This window comes from Aedes albopictus, chromosome 3, assembly GCF_035046485.1.
Source record: "Aedes albopictus strain Foshan chromosome 3, AalbF5, whole genome shotgun sequence".
Lineage (NCBI taxonomy): Eukaryota > Metazoa > Arthropoda > Insecta > Diptera > Culicidae > Aedes > Aedes albopictus.
The window spans coordinates 179,013,373-179,036,201 of record NC_085138.1 but is presented as its reverse complement, the minus strand read 5'-3'; the positions used below and the strand labels follow the sequence as shown (position 1 = coordinate 179,036,201).

Here is a 22,829-nt window from a genome sequence, read left to right as displayed (position 1 = left end):
TAGGATATCCATGAAAAACTTCAAGGAAGAATCCCAGAAAGAATTGATTGAATCTTGGAAAATGCTGGAACAAATCCGGAACAATCTTAGGAGAAATCCTGTGAAGCATCCCAAGAGGTAAAGAAGTTCCAGAAAGAAGCCCTCACAGAAGTTCTGAAAAATCCTTATAGCGGAATTTCTAGATGAAGATGGATACACTAACACTACATAGTCAAAAACTTGTCTATTCATACCAACAATGTAGTAAACTCGATGGACTCTACTCCTCCTGAGTAGAGTAGATCTACAAGTAGTGAAGTTCGCTGCTTTTTATTCATACGACCAAATGTTTTATTTTTTATCAGTGCAAAATTCTTTTGAGAATTCAAGATATTTCCTAAGCCCCAAGTATTCCAGGTATTTATTTGTTAAATGAAATTCTCTGAGGATTCCCGTTTTTCGAGATTCTTCCAACATTGTTACGTATGTTTGTGCTTTATCGTTTGCAGGTCGTGAAACTTTTTTTTTTTCTTTGTGGTGTCTATTTTAGACGGCTAAGACGTCGTGAAACTTTACAGTGTCATTGGCAAAATGCATCAGATATGGGACAAGATCCACATTTGGTGAGCTGCTTAGGTTTGACTTCGGTCGGTTTCACTCCAAGCTGAACACCATAAGTAAAAAAGAAATAGTGATGTTGCTCATCTTGTCTCGTCCCAAATCTGATTCCTGAACTACTCACGCAACAAAAAAATGATTCCGTTTTCAGGCGAACTTCTTCGGTGATACATCACTACAAAAACGTAAAACTCCGATCATTTTAGTTGTCTTACAAGATTACTCATTTGTATTTGTATCACTTTACGTCATAAACTATTATAGAAGATGTATGTATGTGTGTGTGTTTGTTTGTTGGATGTACTCGCTTTGATGCTTATACGGTTTGATCTTCCTAATTACTGATGTTTCCGGTTCGAAGGAAACAATATTGTTGTTATGTTAGGTACCTACTACATAATTGTAATTTATACTAAATACTCACCCATTCATGTGCTTGTTTTGTAATATGTATGTGTGGTGTGGTGTAATTGTCAATGCTTGTGAATTGTATCGCAACTCTGCTGGGTTTGCGTTTGGTTTATTGTTTTCTTTTTTGTCGTTCCACAATCCGATGGTTCTTCGAAATGTTGTTCAACAGGCACATCGGAAACTGTTTGGTTTTAGTTACGCAAATTGTGTGTATGGTTGTGGCTGTTTTTGGAACTGTTCACACGCGGGAAATCACACTAAACTGTTTCTTGATATATTTTGTTTTTGCTTCCAGTACAATACTTTTCAGTTCTACTAGTTTTTGTTTTGTTTCAATACTAGCTGTCACTATCAGTAATGGGTAGTTATTAGTATTTTCCTGATACTTTAGTTTTAGTTTCTACTCCTCATGTATAATGGTTTATCGATCGGCACACTGCATGTGAAGTTAAATGTGATCCTTCTGAATGCACGTCGTCCAACCATAAAAGAATATTAAACTAACAAAACAATAAACGCACTTTTGCTTCGCTTTTGCACAATGGATATTTTCTTGATCAGTGATAAGAGTTGAGTATATCTTCTTAAATAACACAAGAACATGTTGTTTTCTCTTACAGTCAGGTATACTTATCTTCGATATATTCTACAATTGATAATTTAAAAAAGGCGATAGCAATGATAAAACTAATAGAAAGCGGATCGAACCGAACAATGCAGCATAAAACTAAGTAAATTCTACACAATACATACCTGGTGGAAAGAGGGAGAAGCTGTAGAGCAGGAACAGGAGACAGAAACAACAGAAAAAAAAACTTTCGATGGGCGATAAAGAGTGCGCCAAGTGGAAGGGATGACGGAGCCTTAAGAAGTTCACATGTCTCATTAAGTATGTAGCGGCCGAGAAGTGAACCTTAGTCCAAAGTACGTCATCATCATCGTCGACCGCGGCTGTTCGTACATCGGCAGGCTTTTGTCCGCTTTTATAAGAAATAGTCGGCCTGTGGCTTCTTCGACGGTATTCCACGACTTTCCTGCGGGGCCGCTTCGAAGATGGTGAAATCACGCTGCAGATTTTCATTCAGTTCCAAGATTGCTGCAACGTTTCCGCATCTGGAAAGTACACATTGAACCAATTGAATAAAATTATTATTTTTTAGATAAATCCCGCAACATTCTTGTTAGGATTCCTTCAGAGATTCCTCAAAGAATTCCTGCTGTGATTCATCAAGGACTGTTAACTAAGACTCCTGTGAATCCAGTGGCGATTCCCTAACCTCAAATCTACCTGTTCAACGAATGTAAATCCTTTAATTTTCTCAACAAACTGGTTTGTAATTTGTAATGAATGACGAGAATAGCCATTTCCGTCCATTTGCAATTTGAATCTGATCCCGAATCCTCTGCAATTGCATGTTTTAGGGTAGTTGAACAGGTAAAAAGTGAGGTTACGAGACGCCACTGTGTGAATCCTGTATTATGATCCATGTACAAACTCTTCAGGAGATTTCTCCACAAATTCCTTTAAGAACCCATCCAATAATGTCTCAAGAAATCCCTGAAGGGATTTTTGTTTTTGGGTTCTTCCAGTGAATCCTGAAGGAAATCTTTCGGGCATTTAATCAGAAACTTTGCTATGGATGTTTCTGAGAATTCCTCTAGCGATTCCACAAGGATTTTTTCCAGAGTATTCAAGATTTCATAAAAATATTCACTTGAGTAGGCTTGCAATCCCCTGAATGGATTAATTTTAAATAAACACGCCACGATACTTACCTATAGCAGTAATTAGGGGCAGACCAAACGGTAAGCACGGTTTCGTTAAAGTGCCATTTATAGCCTTCCATGACTAACTGATGGGCACGGCAGATCATGTCGATGTCGTTCGCGGCATTGAACTGAGAGACAACGTCCGATCCAAACAGATAGCCAGCTCCACGGGGCGAAACACCCCAGCCATGCGTATCCTCCGGGTCACTCCACAGCAGATCGCACATGGGACCGTCGTGCGGCACTTCCTGTTTCCGGTCGATCGAACGGATCTGATCTAAATACTGAATCGATGGCGACAGACCGCCGTGCACGCAGAAGATCTTTCCATCGATTATCGCCGACAGCGACAAGTAGTCGAAGATTTCCGTACAGTAGCGCCACACCGTCACCGAACCGTACTTCCGGAGGCATTCATCGTAGAATCCGTACACTTGGGTGATCTGCCGTGACTCGTGGTTGCCACGGATCAACGTTATGCGGTCCGGGTAACGGACTTTCAGTGCCAGCAGCAGCAGAAACGTTTCCACACTGTAGTATCCTCGGTCTACGAAATCTCCCATAAACAGGTAGTTCGTTTCCGGAACATCGCCGCCCACTTTGAACAGCTCCTTGAGATCGTAGAACTGACCATGGATGTCACCACAAACCTGGAAAAGGGAAAAGTCAATCGTCAGTTTTGTTCAACCAATATGCTCGTTGAAGTTAGGAGTGGGAAACCACGAATGGAAACAGTTCTTCCACAGTTGAGTTTTCAGAGAGCAATCTCTGACAATGATCGTTTCATTTTATTTGCTGTAAAATATTATTGTGAGTAATTCTCGCTCTTTACACCTTGTCTTTAAAAATGCTAAAGCTGGCGATTTTCTGAAAATGCTATCCAAAAAAGTAAGGGAAATGCATTTGGTTACTCAAATTGATGGACCCCTCGTTAGTAAAAGCCACAACAATTTTTGTAAACCCCTCGATTTTGGTCAAACTGTGGCTCATTTAAACCGTTATAACTCGAAAACTTCTCCAAAAACCACCTCAAAACGAAATGTTGATGAAAATAGGAAAGATAAAGCTACTATTAAGAGTTATTAAAAGTTGGATCGGCCATATTGATTTTGGCCGCCATCTTGGATTTTTATACCAAAACTTTTTTGCACCATGCTGGCAACCACCGATTTTTTTTTTATATCAATTGAAAGCTAGAATTGAAAGCTTAACAACTTATCAAAAAAAAGAGATGTCTTTTTCTTTCAAAAGTGTTCTGCCGTTTTGTAAATCATGCCACTTATGTGTCGGTCGTTTACATAAGTGCATCGTTATTTCGCAGTGTTTACGAACACGAATTAAAATTCTAAACCCACTAACGGAAAGCTGAAAGTTTGAGCTTTTCACTAAAAAAACACGATGTCCGCATCATTTAGAAACAGTCTAAAACGGAAACGAACCTCCGATTTTCCTAGATTTTGCTGCCGGTGAGTATCATGCAGGCGTAAACTCTGATGCTGTTGCATGTCGTTGCCAGTGCGCATGGAAAAGTATGGAGAAAACGTGGCTTGATTTACAAAACTGCAGATAACTTTTGATAGGAAAAAAGACATCTCTAAATTTTAAATATATGTATAAATGTCTCAGCTTTCAATTGATGCAAAAATTTTGAAAATCGGTGGTTGCCAACAGGGTGAAAAAAGTTTTGCAGGGCTGTTACAAAAGTGTCGATTTGGAAACCGCAAAATCCGCGCCAAGCCATTTGAAATCCGCGCGGAGGTCATCAAATCCGCACCAGTGCAAAAACATGTGGTTTTGATGACTCAAACTCTAAAAAGGCAGAATTTTTCAGAGAAGATCCAAAGAAAATGAACTATTCATGACTTTTGTTGCACTCCAGATGAAGAGCTTTTCTATTGATAAATCTTTTTTTAACCATTACTAATCCATGAATTTAGATGACAACCTCTACATCAATCGAGAGTTTAAACATGTTGCAATAAGACTTTTTTTTATTGGAATATAAAGATTCGGATCAATAGTTCTTTGATTGCTTATCAATCAGGGTGTCTACTATTTTACGAAAATGGAAGTTGCTGTTCCCTGAAGAAGTCCCAAAAGGAGCATTCTTGGCGAAACTTTTGAAATAATTATATTTATAATCAACATTTTGGTAGAAATCTGACCTAAGTCCCAAAAGATCAAAAAAAATTGTTTAGAAGCTTTTTGAGAAGTTCATGGATTACTTTCTGCAGAAACTTTTTTTGTTGAATCTTCAAAGTATCACGAGAAGCAATACTAGCATAGATTAATTACTAGTGCAATTTATTGATTGCATCACCAATAAATTTTATTCCTAAGGAAGATACTTATGAAAAAGGAAGCATTTCCTGAATATATCTGGCAACTGCTCTAAACATTAAGACGAAAGATATGCAGAAAAGTATTAGTTCATCAGAAATTAAAAAATTAATGATAAGCGTTTCTGGCTACACCACACCCTTGGAAATTCAGTGAAGATATCAGCAAGAATGTCCTCAGTCTTAGGATTCCGAAAACTTCAACGATTTATTCAAGTATTCTGCAAAAAAAAATCTTCCAACACACTTAATTTTGATTACCGAGTTCGGTAATTTTTTGACGAGATTAAAACTGCTGAGCACCGAACTCGTTCAGCAAAAATGCATTGTTTACCTTTTCCATACGATTTTGACAGTTGTTTTACTGAGCCTCAGTAAAATCGATTACCGAAACTACCGAGATCGTACTGCTGTTATAATCTCGTCAAAAAAGTACCGAACAGGCAATTCAGAAATAAGTGTGAAAAATTCTACCAGGAAGCCCTTTAATAACTGTACCCGCAATCCCCCTCTCAACGAGTGCTCCGCTTGAAAATCAATGAGTAATTTTACTATTACAACAGAATTTTACGCATTTTTAGGATAATTTTATCAATGCTTTTAGTCAAAATCGATACGACAGGTATTCTAATAACTGTTTTAGGAATTTCATCAACTCTGCAACTCTGAAACTCATCCTTAATCAATCAAAAAAAAAATCCTGCATGTTAAAAAAATCGTTAAAAATATCTTATGATTAATATTTTATCCAGAGATTTTCAAAAGCTCTTTCTATGGAATTATTTAAGAATGCAATCATAAAAATCTCCAGAACGTTTTACCTGTATATTTTTTTCAGGAATTTCGGACATTTTGTGTTACGATACACACAGTATACAAAACCAATGGTTTGCTTGACGGGATTCAGTTACATTTGCCTACAAAATTCAACCAAATGTTTCTTCAAAATTTCCGATAGATGTCTTTTTGCAAATTCCACAAAAAAGCTTTCAGAAACACCAATTTTAGAAATCTTGCCATTATTCAGTGTTTTTTCGAACGTTAGTCATTGCTCTATAGGTAAGCTCCATATCATTTCCGCAAAATCCGCACCAAAATTAGTAAAAACGCGCGAAATCCGCGCGAAACGCAAAAACCGCGAAAAACGCAAAATCCGCGCCACCTGTAACATCCCTGGTTTTGGTATAAAAATCCAAGATGGCCGACCCAACTTTTTATAACTGTAAATAGTAGTTCTATCTTTCCTGTTTTCAACAACGTTACATTTTGAGGGAGTTTTAGAAGAAACTTCGAGTTATAACAGTTTAAATGGACCAATATTTGACCAAAGTCGAGGGGTCCTAAAAAATTGTTGTGGCTCTAACTAACGAGAGGTCCATCAGTTTGATTACCCAATTGCATTTCCCTTACTTTTTCGGAAATGACTTCCAGAAAATCGCCACTTTTAGCATTTTTAAATAGTGGGCCGGTCTCAGCGAGAATTACTCTGTAGATTGTTTTTTTTTACTATGACCAATACTCACGATGGACTAGACGATGTCGTCAACTTGAGCAAAGTGTGCAGTATTTAGTATTGGGTCGTAGTAGTTATCAAAAAATACAGTGTCGCTTACTGTTCCCATCCCACCCGTATTTTGTGGAAGCTCTAAAAATGTAATGTTTTGATACTTTTGAAGACTACTCAGTGACAATTATCAGAACTAGCGTTTGTAGCCGGTATGGGCAACTAGTTTTTCTGACATCATCTCCAAACACTAATCAAAAAATATCCCAAGTTACATTGTGCATTCTGAAAGTTAGGGGTAGGCGGGGCAATATGGACACCCTAAGGTTTTTGCCAACTTTACCTGGCAAGATGTCAAAAAAGTTTAGTTTTTTGATACATGTATCCTTTTAAAGTCTATTTAGCATCTATTGCATAAGAATGCTCACGAAGAAAAATGATTTATCCACTTCAAAAAATGTTATGAAAAATGTTAGTTTTTCATGATCGTCATCAAGCATACGGGGCAGAATGGACACCCCCATGGGGCAATATGGACACCATGAGACTTTTACGAATTTCGTACATTATCTACACCTATAAAGTCATTTCATTACAAAACAACTATTATGGATAAATAATACGCCGAAGTAGTTCATTTTTGTTCAGTTAATTTAAATTCAGGCTGTTTTGGATAAAGCTTCGTTTTTGTCGGCATGTACAGCTGTGCCTAGAACAATTATTTTCCACTTCTGTCGTTTTTGACCAATTTGTTTCACCCTATGTCTACTATAGTGAACATTTAATTGAAAATATACTGGAATCGAAGAATTTGGTTGGTTTGTGATTTAGGTTATATTTTTCCCTTGCCGCTTCTTTCAAAAAGGTGAGTGTCCAATTTGCCCCGGCAGCAGAAGATATTTCCAAACTTGATTTTTGATAAAATAAAGAAGAAAATATAAACATGTTAAGCATGTAGAACTAGCAAAACTACTTGCATGTGTTCTAGAAATATCAGGTTTTAATCGACCTGCAATAAATTAATCACTAAATCTTATTTTAGATGGTGTGAAAATTATAATTTCCATGCACAAAAAACGGAGGACGCAACTTTTTCGTGTAAAATCAAGTATAATTTTAATTTCGAATGTTTATTTTCTGAAACTACGTTTTAGACAAATGGATTATATTCTTTATTCATTAAAAGTTTAAAAAAGTTCGCATATTTCAAAATATTGAGGGTGTCCATTCTGCCCCGGGTGTCCATAATGCCCCGCCTACCCCTATTTCAAGTTGAATACCAATTTTGTTATGATGAACCGATGTTGGTCATCTACAGCACTGGAATCATCTTCAAATAACTCTCTTTTTGAACTTCCATTCGATGTTGTGGACAAAAAACTTATCAGTCGAACGCCTTATGTTAATATACAGTTAATGTATCTTATGTCGTCGCTAGTCGTCTTTTGCTTCTCTGTGTTCATCTCTTGTATCCCTTTGAAGTCTGAATTATCCTTATGTCCACCGTATCATAACATAGTTTATATTAAATTCAAATTACTAGTTTTCCATGTCTCTAGATCCTGACAAAAGAACAAGATTAAGTTTTAATTCTGATCACACCATTGTTTAAAGCAACATAACTCCTGCTCTTTTGCTTTTATTGTCATAATATCGTCTAAGTAAGGTCGTAAGGTCGTAAGGCAAGGTCGGTTAGTTGGTTATTGTATTAGCAATTAAAACTAATACAGATCATTCATCAACTATGGTGTACTCATCCCTAACGGAATCTATAAAAATGAGAAATTAACTCATTTCAAAATAATGTTTTTCTTCATAATCTTCTTGCAGTTAATTTGAATGTTAACATAAAAGCTTCAAGTGTAAGCAAACTTGTCTTATTTATATAATGCCAACTACATTGAAAACGTCAACGTATAGAACCTGTCACGATGTCAACCTAGTCAAGTAGTGAACCATTTCTGTCAAATTTAGTCAAGTCGCGACGTTCCGGCGTCAAAAATCCGTCTTTCACGTGACCAGTGAATCTATTTGATGGTTAATCACACGTTGGAAACAGAATCGTTATGTTCTTACCTTAGGTGTTTTTATGATTTTTACTCACGATTCCTCTTCATTTGATTCCGCTGTTTATGATGCATGGTGTTTTGCCTTCAGGCGTGGTGATAGAAATACTCGGAGTAGTTATTTTGCTCATGTAAAAGCAAAGGAAGGGAAAGGAAAAGAAGGAAAGGAAAGGATATGATTAGTAGTTGTTATTCAGTACAGTACAGAGGCTGTGACTGGATTCAGTTTCTATATGGCTGGTCGATTCGCAAGATGAAAATATATGACAATCCAGTGTATTCACTCAATGGCTATTCAGAATGGTTCCACGGACATGGATAGCAAATCATTAAATATTGTAACATATCGGATGTGTTTTTAAAATGGTTCGTTTATGTAATGTACCCTTTCCATAAAGTACGAAAACACGCGATCGCGAGATAATGATTTACATCCCATCTTCAAGGGATCACTACAAGCTCAATGCATCATTCTAGCCCTTTAGAATATCAGCGTTGATGAAGCTGTTCAAATATTACGTAACATGCTTAGGAAAGATTAGATTTTAATTACACAAAATAAATAACATTACATAATCTTTCAACAACCTCTTACTTGTTCTCCCAAGAATCCTGCCTCGACCGAGTTGGCAGGACGCTGCCCAAACCCTCTCTGAACTGAAGGGCAGGGCGAATTACTCTGTAGATTGTTGTATAAGAAATCCCTATTCATCAGACCTGTACAATACACTTTGGAGTACCGTGCCTCACATTCGCCTCGCCATAAAGCTTGATCGTATAGGTTCTCAATCACAATACAAAGGGGCGATTCAAAGGCATTCACGTGTACGAAGGTGATAATCGATCGTTCGCTCAAAGCATCGTATCCCACGCAATCTTCCTTATGAGGTAGAACTCGTCAATTGTAAACTCGTTTGTGAGCTGTTTGGGGATTTCTCGATTGTGTAGCTTCTGGATAATATCCCAACAACGCTATTTTATGAGAAGAAGAGTTGAGAGACTTCGCTAGATGATCGGATATTTTTGTGGTCGGCGAAGTCGGAGATTTGAAAAGAAGAGCAAAGCTAGGGTCTGGGACCATTTGAGCAGGAGCACCTAATTTGGGCACTTGCTGCTGTAACTCAGTCAATTTTGAACCGATTGACTTGAGTTTTGAGACACGATCAGTTACGGACAGTATCTAGCCATGTGCAAAAAATTATGTCAATCGGTTTGAAATTGACTGAGTTATAGCAGCAAGTACCCAAAATAGGTGCTCCTGCCCAATTGGTCCCAGACCCTATTTAGTACCCACTCAATCGATTCTAAACTTATGATACTCCAAACCAAGGCCAGAGAATCAGAACTACAAGAAAAAAAAACATCAGGTTCATCCAAAGATGTAATATCGGAAGTGTGTACTAAGTTCTCAATTAAACTACTCATCCGAGGAAATTAAATCGAAAATTTGCAAACGAAGTTCACTCGGAAATTCTTAAATTTTGCGAGAATTTTGTTCAGTCGACTGACTTTACTCAAAACTGGAAAATTAAGGTTTCTTCCTGCCGGATCGTTCAGCAGACCAAAGAGCTTTCTGATAGGCCTTGCGAGCCGACCTGAAAGTCTCCGATCCAACCAAACGTAGTCTGTTACAACTCTTTCTACTTTGTTTGCTGACTGTTTCCAGACCAGAGTTCCACCAAGGCCTTGTGGTCTTGTGGTCTTCACAGACTGCAGAGGGCAATGTTCTGCAAAAGCTTCTATGATGAAGGCCGTTGTATTATTAATGGAACCATCTAAATCACTTGGAGTGTCAATGGATGGTGAGTATTATGTTTCCAGTTCAAAACCGAATTAGCGACATTTTTTCTTTGACTTCCGCTGCGTTTGCCTTGCGTTAAACACCATGTCGGAAGTGGGGCGCTGTATAGAGCACCAGGTGTACAATACAGCGCCCCACTTCCGACATTGTGTTTAACGCAAGGCAAAAGCAGCGGAAGTCAAAGAAAAAATGTCGCTAATTCGGTTTTGAACTGGAAACATAATATCCATAAAGTTAGCCGAAGCCAAATCAATAAAGAGATGTCAATTGGCTTCTTTAGCGGTGTTGAGATAATTCCATATTCTGAATCTGCATGCAAAACTGAGCCGAAATCCAAATTTTCATGAATTTTGGTGCCCGGGAACCTATTTAAAAATCAATTTGAAATTTGTATGGGAGCGATTTGTCGAATCACCCCTCGTCGCATTTTGTACTGGGTGGAGCTGTCAAACAGTTACCCAGCTGTCAAAAGGTGATTTAAAAAAATCTCTTTGAAATTGATTTTAGATACCAAAATAAAGTTCTAAAAATCTGAAAAAATCGTAGTGGCTCAGAAAAAGGTGCTCTTTCGTATAAAATCAAAAAATCGATACATTTTTCTTAATTTAAAAACCCAATTGGTCATCTCGTGATTAATTCTGCTAGCATTATGTCTAACACTTCCTCTCTGGCAGATACCATGAAGGTTGAGTAGTTGTCTTTGTTAAGTAATACGAGATCTTTACTACTTAGGTACTCCATCAAACTGGAGCCTCTCAAGTTAATGTCTGAGCTGCCCCAGATGATATGGTGAGCATTGGCATCACTGCCAACAATTGGGTTTTTAAATTTTGAAAAATGTATTGATTTTTTGATTCTATTAGAAAGAGCACCTTTTTCTGAGCCACTATGATTTTTTTTCAGATTTTTAGAGCTTTATTTTGGTACCTAAAATCAATTTCAAAAAGATTTTTCGAAATCACCTTTTGACAGCTGGGCAACTGCTTGACAGCTCCGCCCAGTACAAAATACGACGAGGGGTGATTCGGCAAATCGCTCCCATACAAACTTCAAATTTATTTTTAAATAAGTTCCCGGGCTCCAAAAATTATGAAAATTTGGATTTCGGCTTAGTTTGACATGCAGATTCAGAATATGGAATTATCTCAACACCCCTAAAGAAGCCAATTAGCGAAAGGCCTTTTGACTTGTTTGAAAGCATACGTAGGCGATGGTTCATCATGCGGTAAATAAACCGAACTTCCGTATTTCCTGTTGTTGAGGTTTCCAACAGATACATCAATTGTGACAGCACATACCTACATCTCTGGTGGTTGGTTCAGAGATGAGTGTAGCAACGATTGCGATGTTGACAAGCACACAGGCTCGAGGCATGACATGCGAGTTTGCAATTTTATTTTTACTGAAAGTAGCAAACACCACCGGATTCACAAGGTTTCCTAGATAAAAATTCCCGGGAGGGCCCTTACGAAAGTAAGGTTCTTGGACTAAGGCCACTTAAGCTGTATAATTTTGTAAAAGCCTGCAACGATTGATCGTTGCTGTTTTTTTTAAATGCTGGTGATCTGAGCTATCTTTACTGTAGCCACTACTCAAACTAGGCAAGATTAAACTCATTAAAATTGTAGCACAACAACGAAAAGTGGCAATAAAACCTGATCGGTATCGATTGTGAAACGTCAAAGGCAAAGATATACAGTATACACTGTGTTGTAAATAGTGCCTGATCTACGTAATATTCCTTCACCAGATCAAAAACGTCGTCCATTCAGCTAGCACACTCAAGCAGTTACTATTTTTGAGCTATAGGGGTAGGCGGGGCATTATGGACACCCGGGGCAGAATGGACACCCTCAATATTTTGAAATATGCGAACTTTTTTGAACTTTTAATGAATGGAGAATATAGTCCATTTGTCTAAAACGTAGTTTCAGGAAAGAAACATTCAAAATTAAAATTATACTTGATTTTACACGAAAAAGTTGCGTCCTCCGTTTTTTGTGCATAGAAATTATAATTTTCACACCATCTAAAATAAGATTTAGTGATTAATTTATTGCAGGTCGATTAAAACCTGATATTTCTAGAACACATGCAAGTAGTTTTGCTGTATCTAAATGCTTAACATGTTTATATTTTCTTCTTTATTATATCAAAAATCAAGTTTGGAAATATCTTCTGCTGCCGGGGCAAAATGGACAGTCATCTTTTTGAAAGAAGCGGCAAGGGAAAAATATAACCTAAATCACAAACCAACCAAATTCTTCGATTACAGTATATTTTCTGTTAAATGTTCACTATAGTAGACATAGACAACAGCAGTGGAAAATAGTTGTTCTAGGCACAGCTGTACATGCCGACAAAAACGAAGCTTTATCCAAAACAGCCTGAATTTAAATTGACTGAACAAAAATGAACTACTTCTGCGTATTATTCATCCATAATAGTTGTTTTGTAATGAAATGACTTTATAGGTGTAAATAATGTACGAAATTCGTAAAAGTCTCATGGTGTCCATATTGCCCCATGGGGGTGTCCATTCTGCCCCGTATGCTTGAAGACGGTCATGAAAAACTAACATTTTTCATAACATTTTTTGAAGTGGATAAATCATTTTTCTTCGTGAGCATTCTTATGCAATAGATGCTGAATAGACTTTAAAAGGATACATGTATCAAAAAACTAAACTTTTTTGCAAGGTTGCAACCATTCATTTGCAAAGATTTACATTCATTTGCTATTATCTCATTTCAGAAGCATGCTATCGAAAAACAATGTATGGATGAATTTAACCTTGTAGTTTTATCTGAAAGTTTGCCGAATAATATTGGGGTCACACACGCATTCCAAAGTCGTGAGCGAGCTGCGAAGGCAACTTTCCACAGCGTGAATGAAATTTACATTCACCGCGTGGAGAGTTGCCTTCACAGCTCGCTCACGACTTTGGTATACGTTTGCGACCCCAATGTTATTCGGCAAACTTTCAGATAAAACTACAAGGTTGAATTCATCCATACATTGTTTTTCAATAGCATGCTTCTGAACTAAGCTAATAGCAAATGAATGTAAATCTTTGCAAATGAATGGTCGCAACCTTGCTTTTTTGACATCTTGCTAGGTAAAGTTGGCAAAAACTTTAGGATGTCCATATTGCTCCGCCTACCCCTATTTTCCAAATGAACCAACATGCTAATAGTGGTGATAGTTTACTGCCCATGCTTAGACCATGCTTGTATAGCTTTCCCCAGAACCTCACTCATTTGGGCTGCGAAATAGTGAACGACAAAGAGAGCGTCAAACATGGACAAACGGCATCCTCCCGACAAACGGCATCCGATACTGCTCGAACTCGTCACAGTTCTACCCACTGCTCAGCTTCGACCAACGTAGTCTTCGATTCGACACCGGGACGCACATTCGCCGCCAGTCTTGAGGAAGCCCCTGATCCTCCCAACACAGTCGAGCCCTTCCCGCCAGCGACCAGCAGTCGTCCCGGTCCTGTGTTTGGGATGGTTGACGGGGTCTTCCGAACTTCAGCTATCGGCAAGTATGATCGACAAGTTATTACTTCTCCTCATGATGGCTTCCCGATTTCCAGTGCTGCGACCCCTCGGCAAATTGACCCCTCGGACATTTCAGTTTACTATCAAAATGTAGGCGGGATGAACGGCCTTCTGGAAGACTACCATTTAGCTGTGTTGGACCAGTGCTTCGATGTCATCGTCCTAATCGAAACATGGCTAGACCCCCGTACTACCTCTAGCTGCATTTTTGGAGATGCATACGAAGTTTTCCGCTGCGATAGGAATGCAAATAACGGTCGAAAGGCTACTGGAGGAGGCGTCCTCGTAGCAGTTCATTCCAGGCTAAAAGCTAGGCTGATCGAGAACGATTCATGGAACATCATTGAACAAGTTTGGGTGGTAATCCAGCTTGGCGACCGCCAACTTTTCCTACATACATACATACATACATTTATTTGTTCCACATCATTAAGACAAGACATAATCAACAATAGTACGCCACAATACTCGGTTTGTGGCTGCCGCTCTCCATCCTCGGTCACGCCCAATGCTCGCCAAGTCACGCTCCACCTGGTCCGCCCATCGTGCTCTCTGCGCTCCACGCCTTCTTGTGCCAACCGGATCCGTTGCAAACACCAGCTTTGCAGGGTTGTTGTCCGGCATTCTTGCAACATGCCCTGCCCACCGTATCCTTCCGGCTTTGGCCACCTTCTGGATGCTGGGTTCGCCGTAAAGTGCAGCGAGCTCGTGGTTCATCCTTCTCCGCCACACACCGTTCTCCTGCACACCGCCGTAGATCGTTCTTAGCACGCGTCGCTCGAAAACTCCGAGTGCTTGCAGGTCCTCCTCGAACATGGTCCATGTCTCGTGCCCGTAGAGGACCACCGGTCTTATTAGCGTTTTGTACATGGTGCATTTGGTGCGTGGGTGAATCTTTTTCGACCGCAGTTTCTTCTGGAGCCCGTAGTAGATCCGACTTCCGCTGATGATGCGCCTCTGAATTTCACAGCTCACGTTGTTGTCAGCCGTCAGTAAGGATCCGAGGTAGACGAATTCCTCCACCACCTCGAAAGTATCCCCGTCTATCGTAACATTACTACCCAGACGGATCCGGTCGTGTACGGTTCCGCCTACCAGCATGTACTTTGTTTTTGAGGCATTCACCACCAGTCCGACCTTTGCTGCTTCGCGTTTCAGGCGGGTGTACAGTACTGCCACCGTTCCAAATGTTCTAGCGATAATGTCCATGTCGTCCGCAAAGCACACAAATTGACCGGATTTTGTGAAAATCGTTCCCCGGCTGTTGAGCCCGGCTCGTCGCATCACACCTTCCAGCGCGATGTTGAAAAGTAGACATGAGAGTCCGTCACCTTGTCGCAGTCCCCGGCGAGATACGAATGAACTGGATAGTTCACCCGAAACCCTTACGCAGTTTTGCACACCGTCCATCGTTGCTTTAATCAGTCTAGTCAGCTTCCCAGGAAAGCCGTTTTCGTCCATGATTCTCCATAGCTCTGCGCGGACGATACTATCGTATGCCGCTTTGAAGTCGATGAACAGGTGGTTTTTTTTTTTGTTTTTATTTATGTGTATTTTAACTAGTCGCTAATTCTACACTAGAACAGGTGGTGCGTTGGGACCTGGTATTCACGGCATTTCTGGAGGATTTGCCGTACGGTAAAGATCTGGTCCGTTGTCGACCGGCCGTCGATGAAGCCGGCTTGATAACTTCCCACGAACTCATTTGTTTTAGGTGACAGACGACGGAAGATGATCTGGGATAGCACTTTGTAGGCAGCATTCAAAATAGTGATCGCCCTGAAGTTCTCACATTCCAAATGGTCGCCTTTCTTGTGAATGGGGCAGATTACCCCTTCCTTCCACTCCTCCGGTAGCTGTTCGGTTTCCCAGATCCTGACTATCAGCCGATGCAGACAGGTGGCCAACTTTTCTGGGCCCATCTTGATGAGTTCAGCTGCGATACCATCCTTACCAGCTGCTTTGTTGGTTTTGAGCTGGTGAATGGCATCCTTAACTTCCCTCAGCGTGGGAGTTGGTTCATTTCCGTCCTCCGCTGCATTGGCGTCGTCATTTCCTCCGTTGCCGTGGGCTCCCGTGCCTACGCTCTCCACGCCGTTCAGGTGCTGATCGAAGTGCTGCTTCCACCTTTCGATCACCTCACGTCCGTCAGTCAAGAGGCCTCCGTCTTTATCCCAGCATATTTCGGCTCGCGGCACGAAGCCGTTGCGGGATGCGTTGAGTTTCTGATAGAACTTCCGTGTTTCTTGGGAACGGCACAGCAGTTCCATTTCTTCACACTCCGCTTCTTCCAGGCGGCGCTTTTTCTCCCAAAAGAGGCGGGTCTGCTGTTTCCGCTTCTGTTTGTAACGTTCCACGTTCTGTCGAGTCCCTTACTGCAGCATTACCGCCCTCGCTGCGTTCTTCTCCTCCAAAACCGTTATGCACTCTTCGTCGAACCATTCGTTTCGTCGATTCCGTTCCACGTACCCGATGGTGCTCTCGGCTGCGTCGTTGATGGCTGCTTTCACTGTACTCCAGCAGTCCTCTAGAGGGGCCTCATCGAGCTCGCCCTCGTCTGGCAACGCGGCTTCGAGATTCTGCGCGTATGCTGAGGCGACATCCGGTTGCTTCAGTCGCTCTAGGTTGTACCGTGGCGGTCGCCGGTACCGTACATTGTTGATGACGGAGAGTTTTGGGCGCAGAGTGACCATCACCAGATAGTGGTCGGAGTCGATGTTGGCGCCAAGATAGGTCCTGACGTTGATAATGTCGGAGAAGTGCCGTCCGTCAATCAGAACGTGGTCGATTTGAGATTCCGTCTGCTGTGGTGATCTCCAGGTGTAACGATAAGGGAGGCTGTGTTGGAAAAAGGTGCTACGTATGGCCATATTTTTGGAGGCGGCGAAATCAATGAGTCGTAGGCCGTTTTCGTTCGTTTGCTGGTGGGCACTAAACTTACCCATCGTCGGTCTGAATTCCTCCTCCTGGCCTACCTGAGCGTTCAAATCTCCTATGATGATCTTGACGTCGTGGCTTGGGCAGCGGTCGTACTCGCGTTCGAGCTGCGCGTTAAATGCGTCCTTGTCATCATCAGTACTTCCGGAGTGTGGGCTGTGGACGTTTATTATGCTTAAGTTGAAGAATCGGCCCTTGATTCTCAACCTGCTCATTCTTTCGTCGATCGGCCACCACCCGATCACGCGCCTCTGCATATCACCCATCACGATGAAAGCTGTTCCCAGCTCGCGTGTGTTGCCGCAGCTCTGGTAGATGGTATGATTACCTCTAAACGTTCGCACCATGGATCCTGTCCAACACACCTCCTGCAGCGCTACGATGCCGAACCCGCGGTCCTTCAGTAGATCGGCGAGTATGCGGGTGCTCCCAATGAAGTTGAGAGATCGGCAGTTCCACGTACCGAGTTTCCAATCGCAAGTCCTTTTTGTTCGCTGGGGTCGTTGCCGTTGGTCTCGGTTCGTATTATTCTGTTGCTGATTTTCCGTTACAATGGGTTTTTACGGCTGGCTCGTAGGGCCTGACACCAACCCCCTACTTTCCGGAGGACCATAGTGCACAGTTGAGCTTAGAGTCCTTCCCTGGCACTCGGACGTAGATCAGCCGCCCCTAACATGGGGATCAGACGCTGTTGTGAGCCGCTCCTCCTGGAGAACAGACGCTCTGGTTTGCCGAAGCAAACCCCCCCCCTTCCCTGTCAGCCTACGACCAAAGGTCCCACCGGGGTTGGTTACCCGATCTTCCCTAAGGTTGCTCATAGTTTCCGGCCGGTACCGCGTGGAGGTACTGTAGGGATAGGAGTTGCTGGGCAGAGACTAGTGGATCACAATGGGATCGGAATTGCGCAGCATACCCAGCCTTTACCGTGCCGCCAACTTTTCCTATGCGCGTTATACATCCCTCCGGATCGGGTTCGAGATGTGGATCTTATCGATGCACATTGTAACTCTATCGCAGTTGTTACGAATATCGCAAATCTTTGTGACGAAACGATGATGCTGGGCGTTTTCAACCTTTCCGGCATAGCTTGGTTCCCAACTCACAGTGGTTTTCTTCGTCCTGATCACGAGCATTCTACTTTTCACGTCGGAGCCGTAAATCTTCTAGACAGCTACAGTACCGCCACTCTATTTCAAATCAATAGCGTTTTGAACGAAAGCAACCGTATGCTTAACCTCTGTTTTGTGAGTGGTCGCAGTACTGCTCCTAGTATCTCGATGGCACCAGCTCCTCTAGTTAAGGTTGTTCGCCATCATCCACCTTTATTAGTCGCCATCGAAACAAATGTCGTTCGCGATTTTATCAACAACCCATCTGCTGTGTCTTACGATTTCCGGAGAGCTGATATACGTAGCATAGCTGAAGTGTTGTCTGACCTGGATTGGGAGCTCATCCTAGATGCATTCGACGTGAACATCGCAGCGCAAACCTTTTCCAACATCTTGGGGTATGTCATTGATCGACACGTTCCAAAGAAAGTCGTACAATCTGATTCCAAGGTTCCGTGGATGACCAGTGATCTTCGATCGCTGAAAAGGTCCAAAAAGGCAGCACTTAAACGATTTTCTAAATTTCGCACTATGCCACTGAAAAACCATTACGTAAGATTGAACTACGAATACAAGCGTTTGAGTCGCTTCTGCTTCCAACGATATCAGAGGAGAATAGAGCGACGGCTTAAATCGCATCCGAAATCCTTCTGGAGCCACGTGAACGAGCAGCGTAAAGAAGCAGGGTTGCCATCGTCCATGGTATTGAACGGTGTAATCGGTACAATGCAAGAGGAAATCTGCAATCTGTTTTCTACAAAATTCGCAAGTGTGTTTGAAAACGAACAGCTTTCCACTGTTCACATCGCCAGCGCAGCACGAAACGTTCCCTTGGCTAATCAAACGCTCATTATTACTAGTGTAAACGTGGACACTATCTCGAAAGCGGCATCACAGCGTCTGTTCACCAAGGAGGTGCGGCTCAAACAGCGTCTGTTCTGGCATCCAGTGGCTGAGTATGAAATACTCCTCCACCTAAGGTGGCAGCACCACCACGGTGGATAGGGGACCAACAACCTACTGTTCCCGAAACCCAAAACCGTTACAAAAACTGAAAATGAAAGATTACGAACTGATTCAACGGCAACGACTTTTAGCGCGAAACAACGGACAAGAATTGGAACTTGGAATGTATTAACCCTAGCTCAGCAGCGTAAACTGACACAACTAGCCATTGAGGCATGCCTGCGCGAAGACCGTTGGCCAAACTTTGGAGAACACAGATCTGCTATGCCTCTGGCCTACGAGGTGAACAAGCTCCTCGCCAACGTGGAGTTGGTTTCCTGCCAAGCGCTCACGCCCACGCTGCGATCATGAAGTGGGAACCTATTAACAAGAGGAGAATAGCCATTTGCAGAACACGAAACCTTACCAGGATCCAATGTTACGCGCCAACCGATGCTGCCGAATTGCAAGACAAAGAGAAGTTTTACAGCCGACTGATTGCTGTCGTGGACAAGATTCCGAAAGGTGATTTCAAGATTCTCATGGGCGACTTCAACGCGAAGGTTGATTACTACAACTCGGACTATGAGCACGTCATGGCACGCCAAGGTCTCGTAGAAATGAGCGAGAACGGAGAGGTGTTTGCAGATTTTTGTGGCAACAATGACATGGTGATTGGGGGATCGCTCTTTCCTCATCGACCAGTGCACAAAGTGAAATGGGTTTCCTGAAATGGTGCCACGGAAAATCAAATCGACGACATCTGCATCAGCCAAAAATGGAGCCTTCTTGATGTGCGGAACAAACGTAGCGCCGACGAGATCCGGCTGCGCATTGCTAGGATCCATGGACAGGAGAAAATCGATATGCAGGGCAAGTTCGATCATCTTGCCAATCGCTTCTCTTCGGCAGTTTTTACCATCAACGTCATTAAGACCAAATAATCGTTAGATTTAAACACGGTAGCTGGGTATGCAGTGGAGAATGTTGAAAACTTCCAATATCTCAGACAAAACATATCTCACTCTATTTGTAGGTATTTTCACAAGTTCTAGGTTGTTCTGTGCACATACTACAGCCAAATCTCAAAAAATAGGTAATTTCAGGGATTTTTTTTTCAAGATTTTTGAATTTAAATACCCTGATAGTTTTAAGTTGCTAGAACGTATTAGAACATTTGTTATTCTGTCAACATCCCTTCCACTAAATAAATCAACTGACTTAACTCACCGTGACCGGCGAATCAACCCGCTGGACGTTTCCTTCCTCGACCAGAATCTCCCGCGCCTTGGCACAGAGCGCCTTTACTTCATTCTCCTTGATGATCTCGCAGCGCTTCAGTTGTTCTATTTGACGGTCCAAATCGCTGTAATCTGGCATTCTCCTACTACGAATCCTCCGATTTGTTTACCAGATAGCAACGGCTGTTCTGCTTCTTTTTCGCGTCCGAAGCGACCCACAATTCAAGACTGTCTCAGTAGTTGATTACTCTTCTTATGCTGAGCGTACTACGGTGGAGATATCGGTGGTGTCTGTCCAGCTAGAGTTGTGTGTGTGTTGGTGTCCGAAGGAGATTTTTTTCCTTTCCCTCGTTCAATGGACCAAAACTGCAAAGAAGAAACATAAATTCAACAGGATAGTTTGTGACCCGTGAAACATGATTCTCGGAATACACCGAAGAGTCATTTCGACCACAAACATTCCGCTTTGGAACACCTCATCGAAGCAGTCATAAACACTCACTCATGACGAACCAGGAAGAAAGTGGCTCCTCTTAGGTTGGAACCCATCAATCTCTTCTTACCTTGAAAGTGGAATAATTTTCGCAACTAAACGTTTCACAATCCGATTCACCGTTAGCACTTGGGAAGATATCGTTCAATTAGCAATCAAACAATGCTATCAATCGGCGTTCAACAATCAATTTTTGCGATTATTTTCGCACAAAATTCTCTACCCAAGCACTGGAAGTCTGCTGCCGCGAATTATTCGACGATCGACAAAAAGACGACGATGAAGAAGCAGTCAGCAGCCGCCGTCGCGAGACTGGGTACACTGTAAATTTAATTTTGACGGGCTGTCTTTCTGGCTGGCGTTGCAAGCTTGCGCTGCCAACATTCAGGAATGAAAAAGAATTTGGGTCTTTAAATGGCTGGTCGAGGGGTCGCCGGATGCATTCTCTAGCCGCAGTGCCGCAGAATCAAAGAGATTCAGGCTTGTTTCGCTAAAGCTAAGATCGAGGCTAAGATGCCATTAACAGGAGGAAAATGGCAAATTACAAAATATTCTATGGTTTATGTAACGTAAAACAATAGAACATAACTAAAGAGGACCATGCACAAATCATTTAATTTAATGTATAGCCAGTACTAAAATTACAGTTCAAAACTATATATTTACTGTACGTTTTATTGTTTGAAACCATACCTATACACAGCAAAAAATAAATGCATCCGCCCGATGTAACTCATTCCGATGTACTAAATAATCAATGTAAACTGGATTCCTATGTACGATTACATCGCTTTGATGTAAATTGTTGTGAACGAGCATTCGTGTACCCCATGATCGGCTCGGCTCGTGTCTATCACAACGATGGATAGACGACGACGGCCGCCGCCGCCGACGACGACGACGACGACGATGACGAACATACAGCAGAACAGCAGAACGCCATCATCTGCAGCAGCAGCCAGATGCTGCCCGCGCGCGCTCTCCGCGGTGTTACTTTTAATATGTTGTAATTAATTGTAATGTTGTGTAAATTGTGTACATAGTCTGTAAATAAATGTGCATGTTTTTATTATCGTAATGTCCGGGTATGAAGTGTTTTATTCGGCCACATAAGTACATTTCCCCGGATATGAAAGTGGCGACGAGGCTTAGCAGTCGGTTGTGAAAGCGCATGACCGACTCAACGGATCCTACGCGGGAGGGAAGATGGACGAATTGGCATCATCATCGTCGCACAGCAGAACCTGGCAGGAGTCGGACATCGCCAATGTCCTCCTGCAGGAGCACGGGTTTGCTTCCGAATGATGATCATTCATCCCCATCATCTAACGCCATCACCGAATTTGGCAACCCAGTGTAAGTCCAGTGGGAGTCCGAACGCACAGTCAGCGTCCTCCCATGGCAGCACGGTTCGATTCGCAGGATGGGTATTCCCTTCAGCATTGACCAAAGGAATTGGCAATCAACGTCCATCAGGAGTGGTACACTGTTGGCCGTGTCCTCCAATGGCAGCACGATTCGTTCCTGAAGTCGTTTGCTCCCCGTTATCCGTCAACACCATTCGGATCAAGCAGCCATGCAGAAGTCGGATGCCACGAAGCCAGCGTCCTTCTGCATCAGCCCGGTTTGGATTGCGAATGTGTACAGCGTAATCGGATGCATCCTGTTTGGTCAAGACTTTCTTCGTCGCATGAAGAAGTGTTTCTTGATTTCATGTTCGTCATCTTAAAAGGGGGAGATGTTGTGAACGAGCATTCGTGTACCCCATGATCGGCTCGGCTCGTGTCTATCACAACGATGGATAGACGACGACGGCCGCCGCCGCCGACGACGACGACGACGACGATGACGAACATACAGCAGAACAGCAGAACGCCATCATCTGCAGCAGCAGCCAGATGCTGCCCGCGCGCGCTCTCCGCGGTGTTACTTTTAATTCGCTTTTAATATGTTGTAATTAATTGTAATGTTGTGTAAATTGTGTACATAGTCTGTAAATAAATGTGCATGTTTTTATTATCGTAATGTCCGGGTATGAAGTGTTTTATTCGGC

At 42.1% G+C, this 22,829-nt stretch overlaps 1 protein-coding gene across 1 annotated transcript; it reads right to left on the bottom strand.

Moving 5' to 3' along the window:
* Positions 1–1,043: 1,043 nt before the first annotated feature.
* LOC109412243 (serine/threonine-protein phosphatase 4 catalytic subunit) lies at positions 1,044–21,099 on the bottom strand. The gene is made up of 4 exons (XM_019685885.3): positions 20,847–21,099; positions 20,273–20,649; positions 2,785–3,428; positions 1,044–2,121 (listed from the first exon to the last, which is right to left on the bottom strand). Exons 2-4 carry the CDS (start codon positions 20,420–20,422, stop codon positions 1,992–1,994), a joined length of 924 nt encoding a protein of 307 aa, XP_019541430.1. The 5' UTR covers positions 20,423–20,649; positions 20,847–21,099; the 3' UTR covers positions 1,044–1,991.
* Between the last annotated feature and the right edge of the window lie 1,730 nt (positions 21,100–22,829).

Bases quoted from the DNA above. Each gene is read 5' to 3' on its own strand.
- LOC109412243 (XM_019685885.3), bottom strand. From the start codon at position 20,422: ATGCCAGATTACAGCGATTTGGACCGTCAAATAGAACAACTGAAGCGC. The intron at 3,429-20,272 runs GTGAGTTAAGTC...TCCCTTTTCCAG, and splicing joins GGGTTGATTCGCCGGTCACG to GTTTGTGGTGACATCCATGG. The intron at 2,122-2,784 runs GTAAGTATCGTG...TGTACTTTCCAG, and splicing joins GCCCCTAATTACTGCTATAG to ATGCGGAAACGTTGCAGCAA.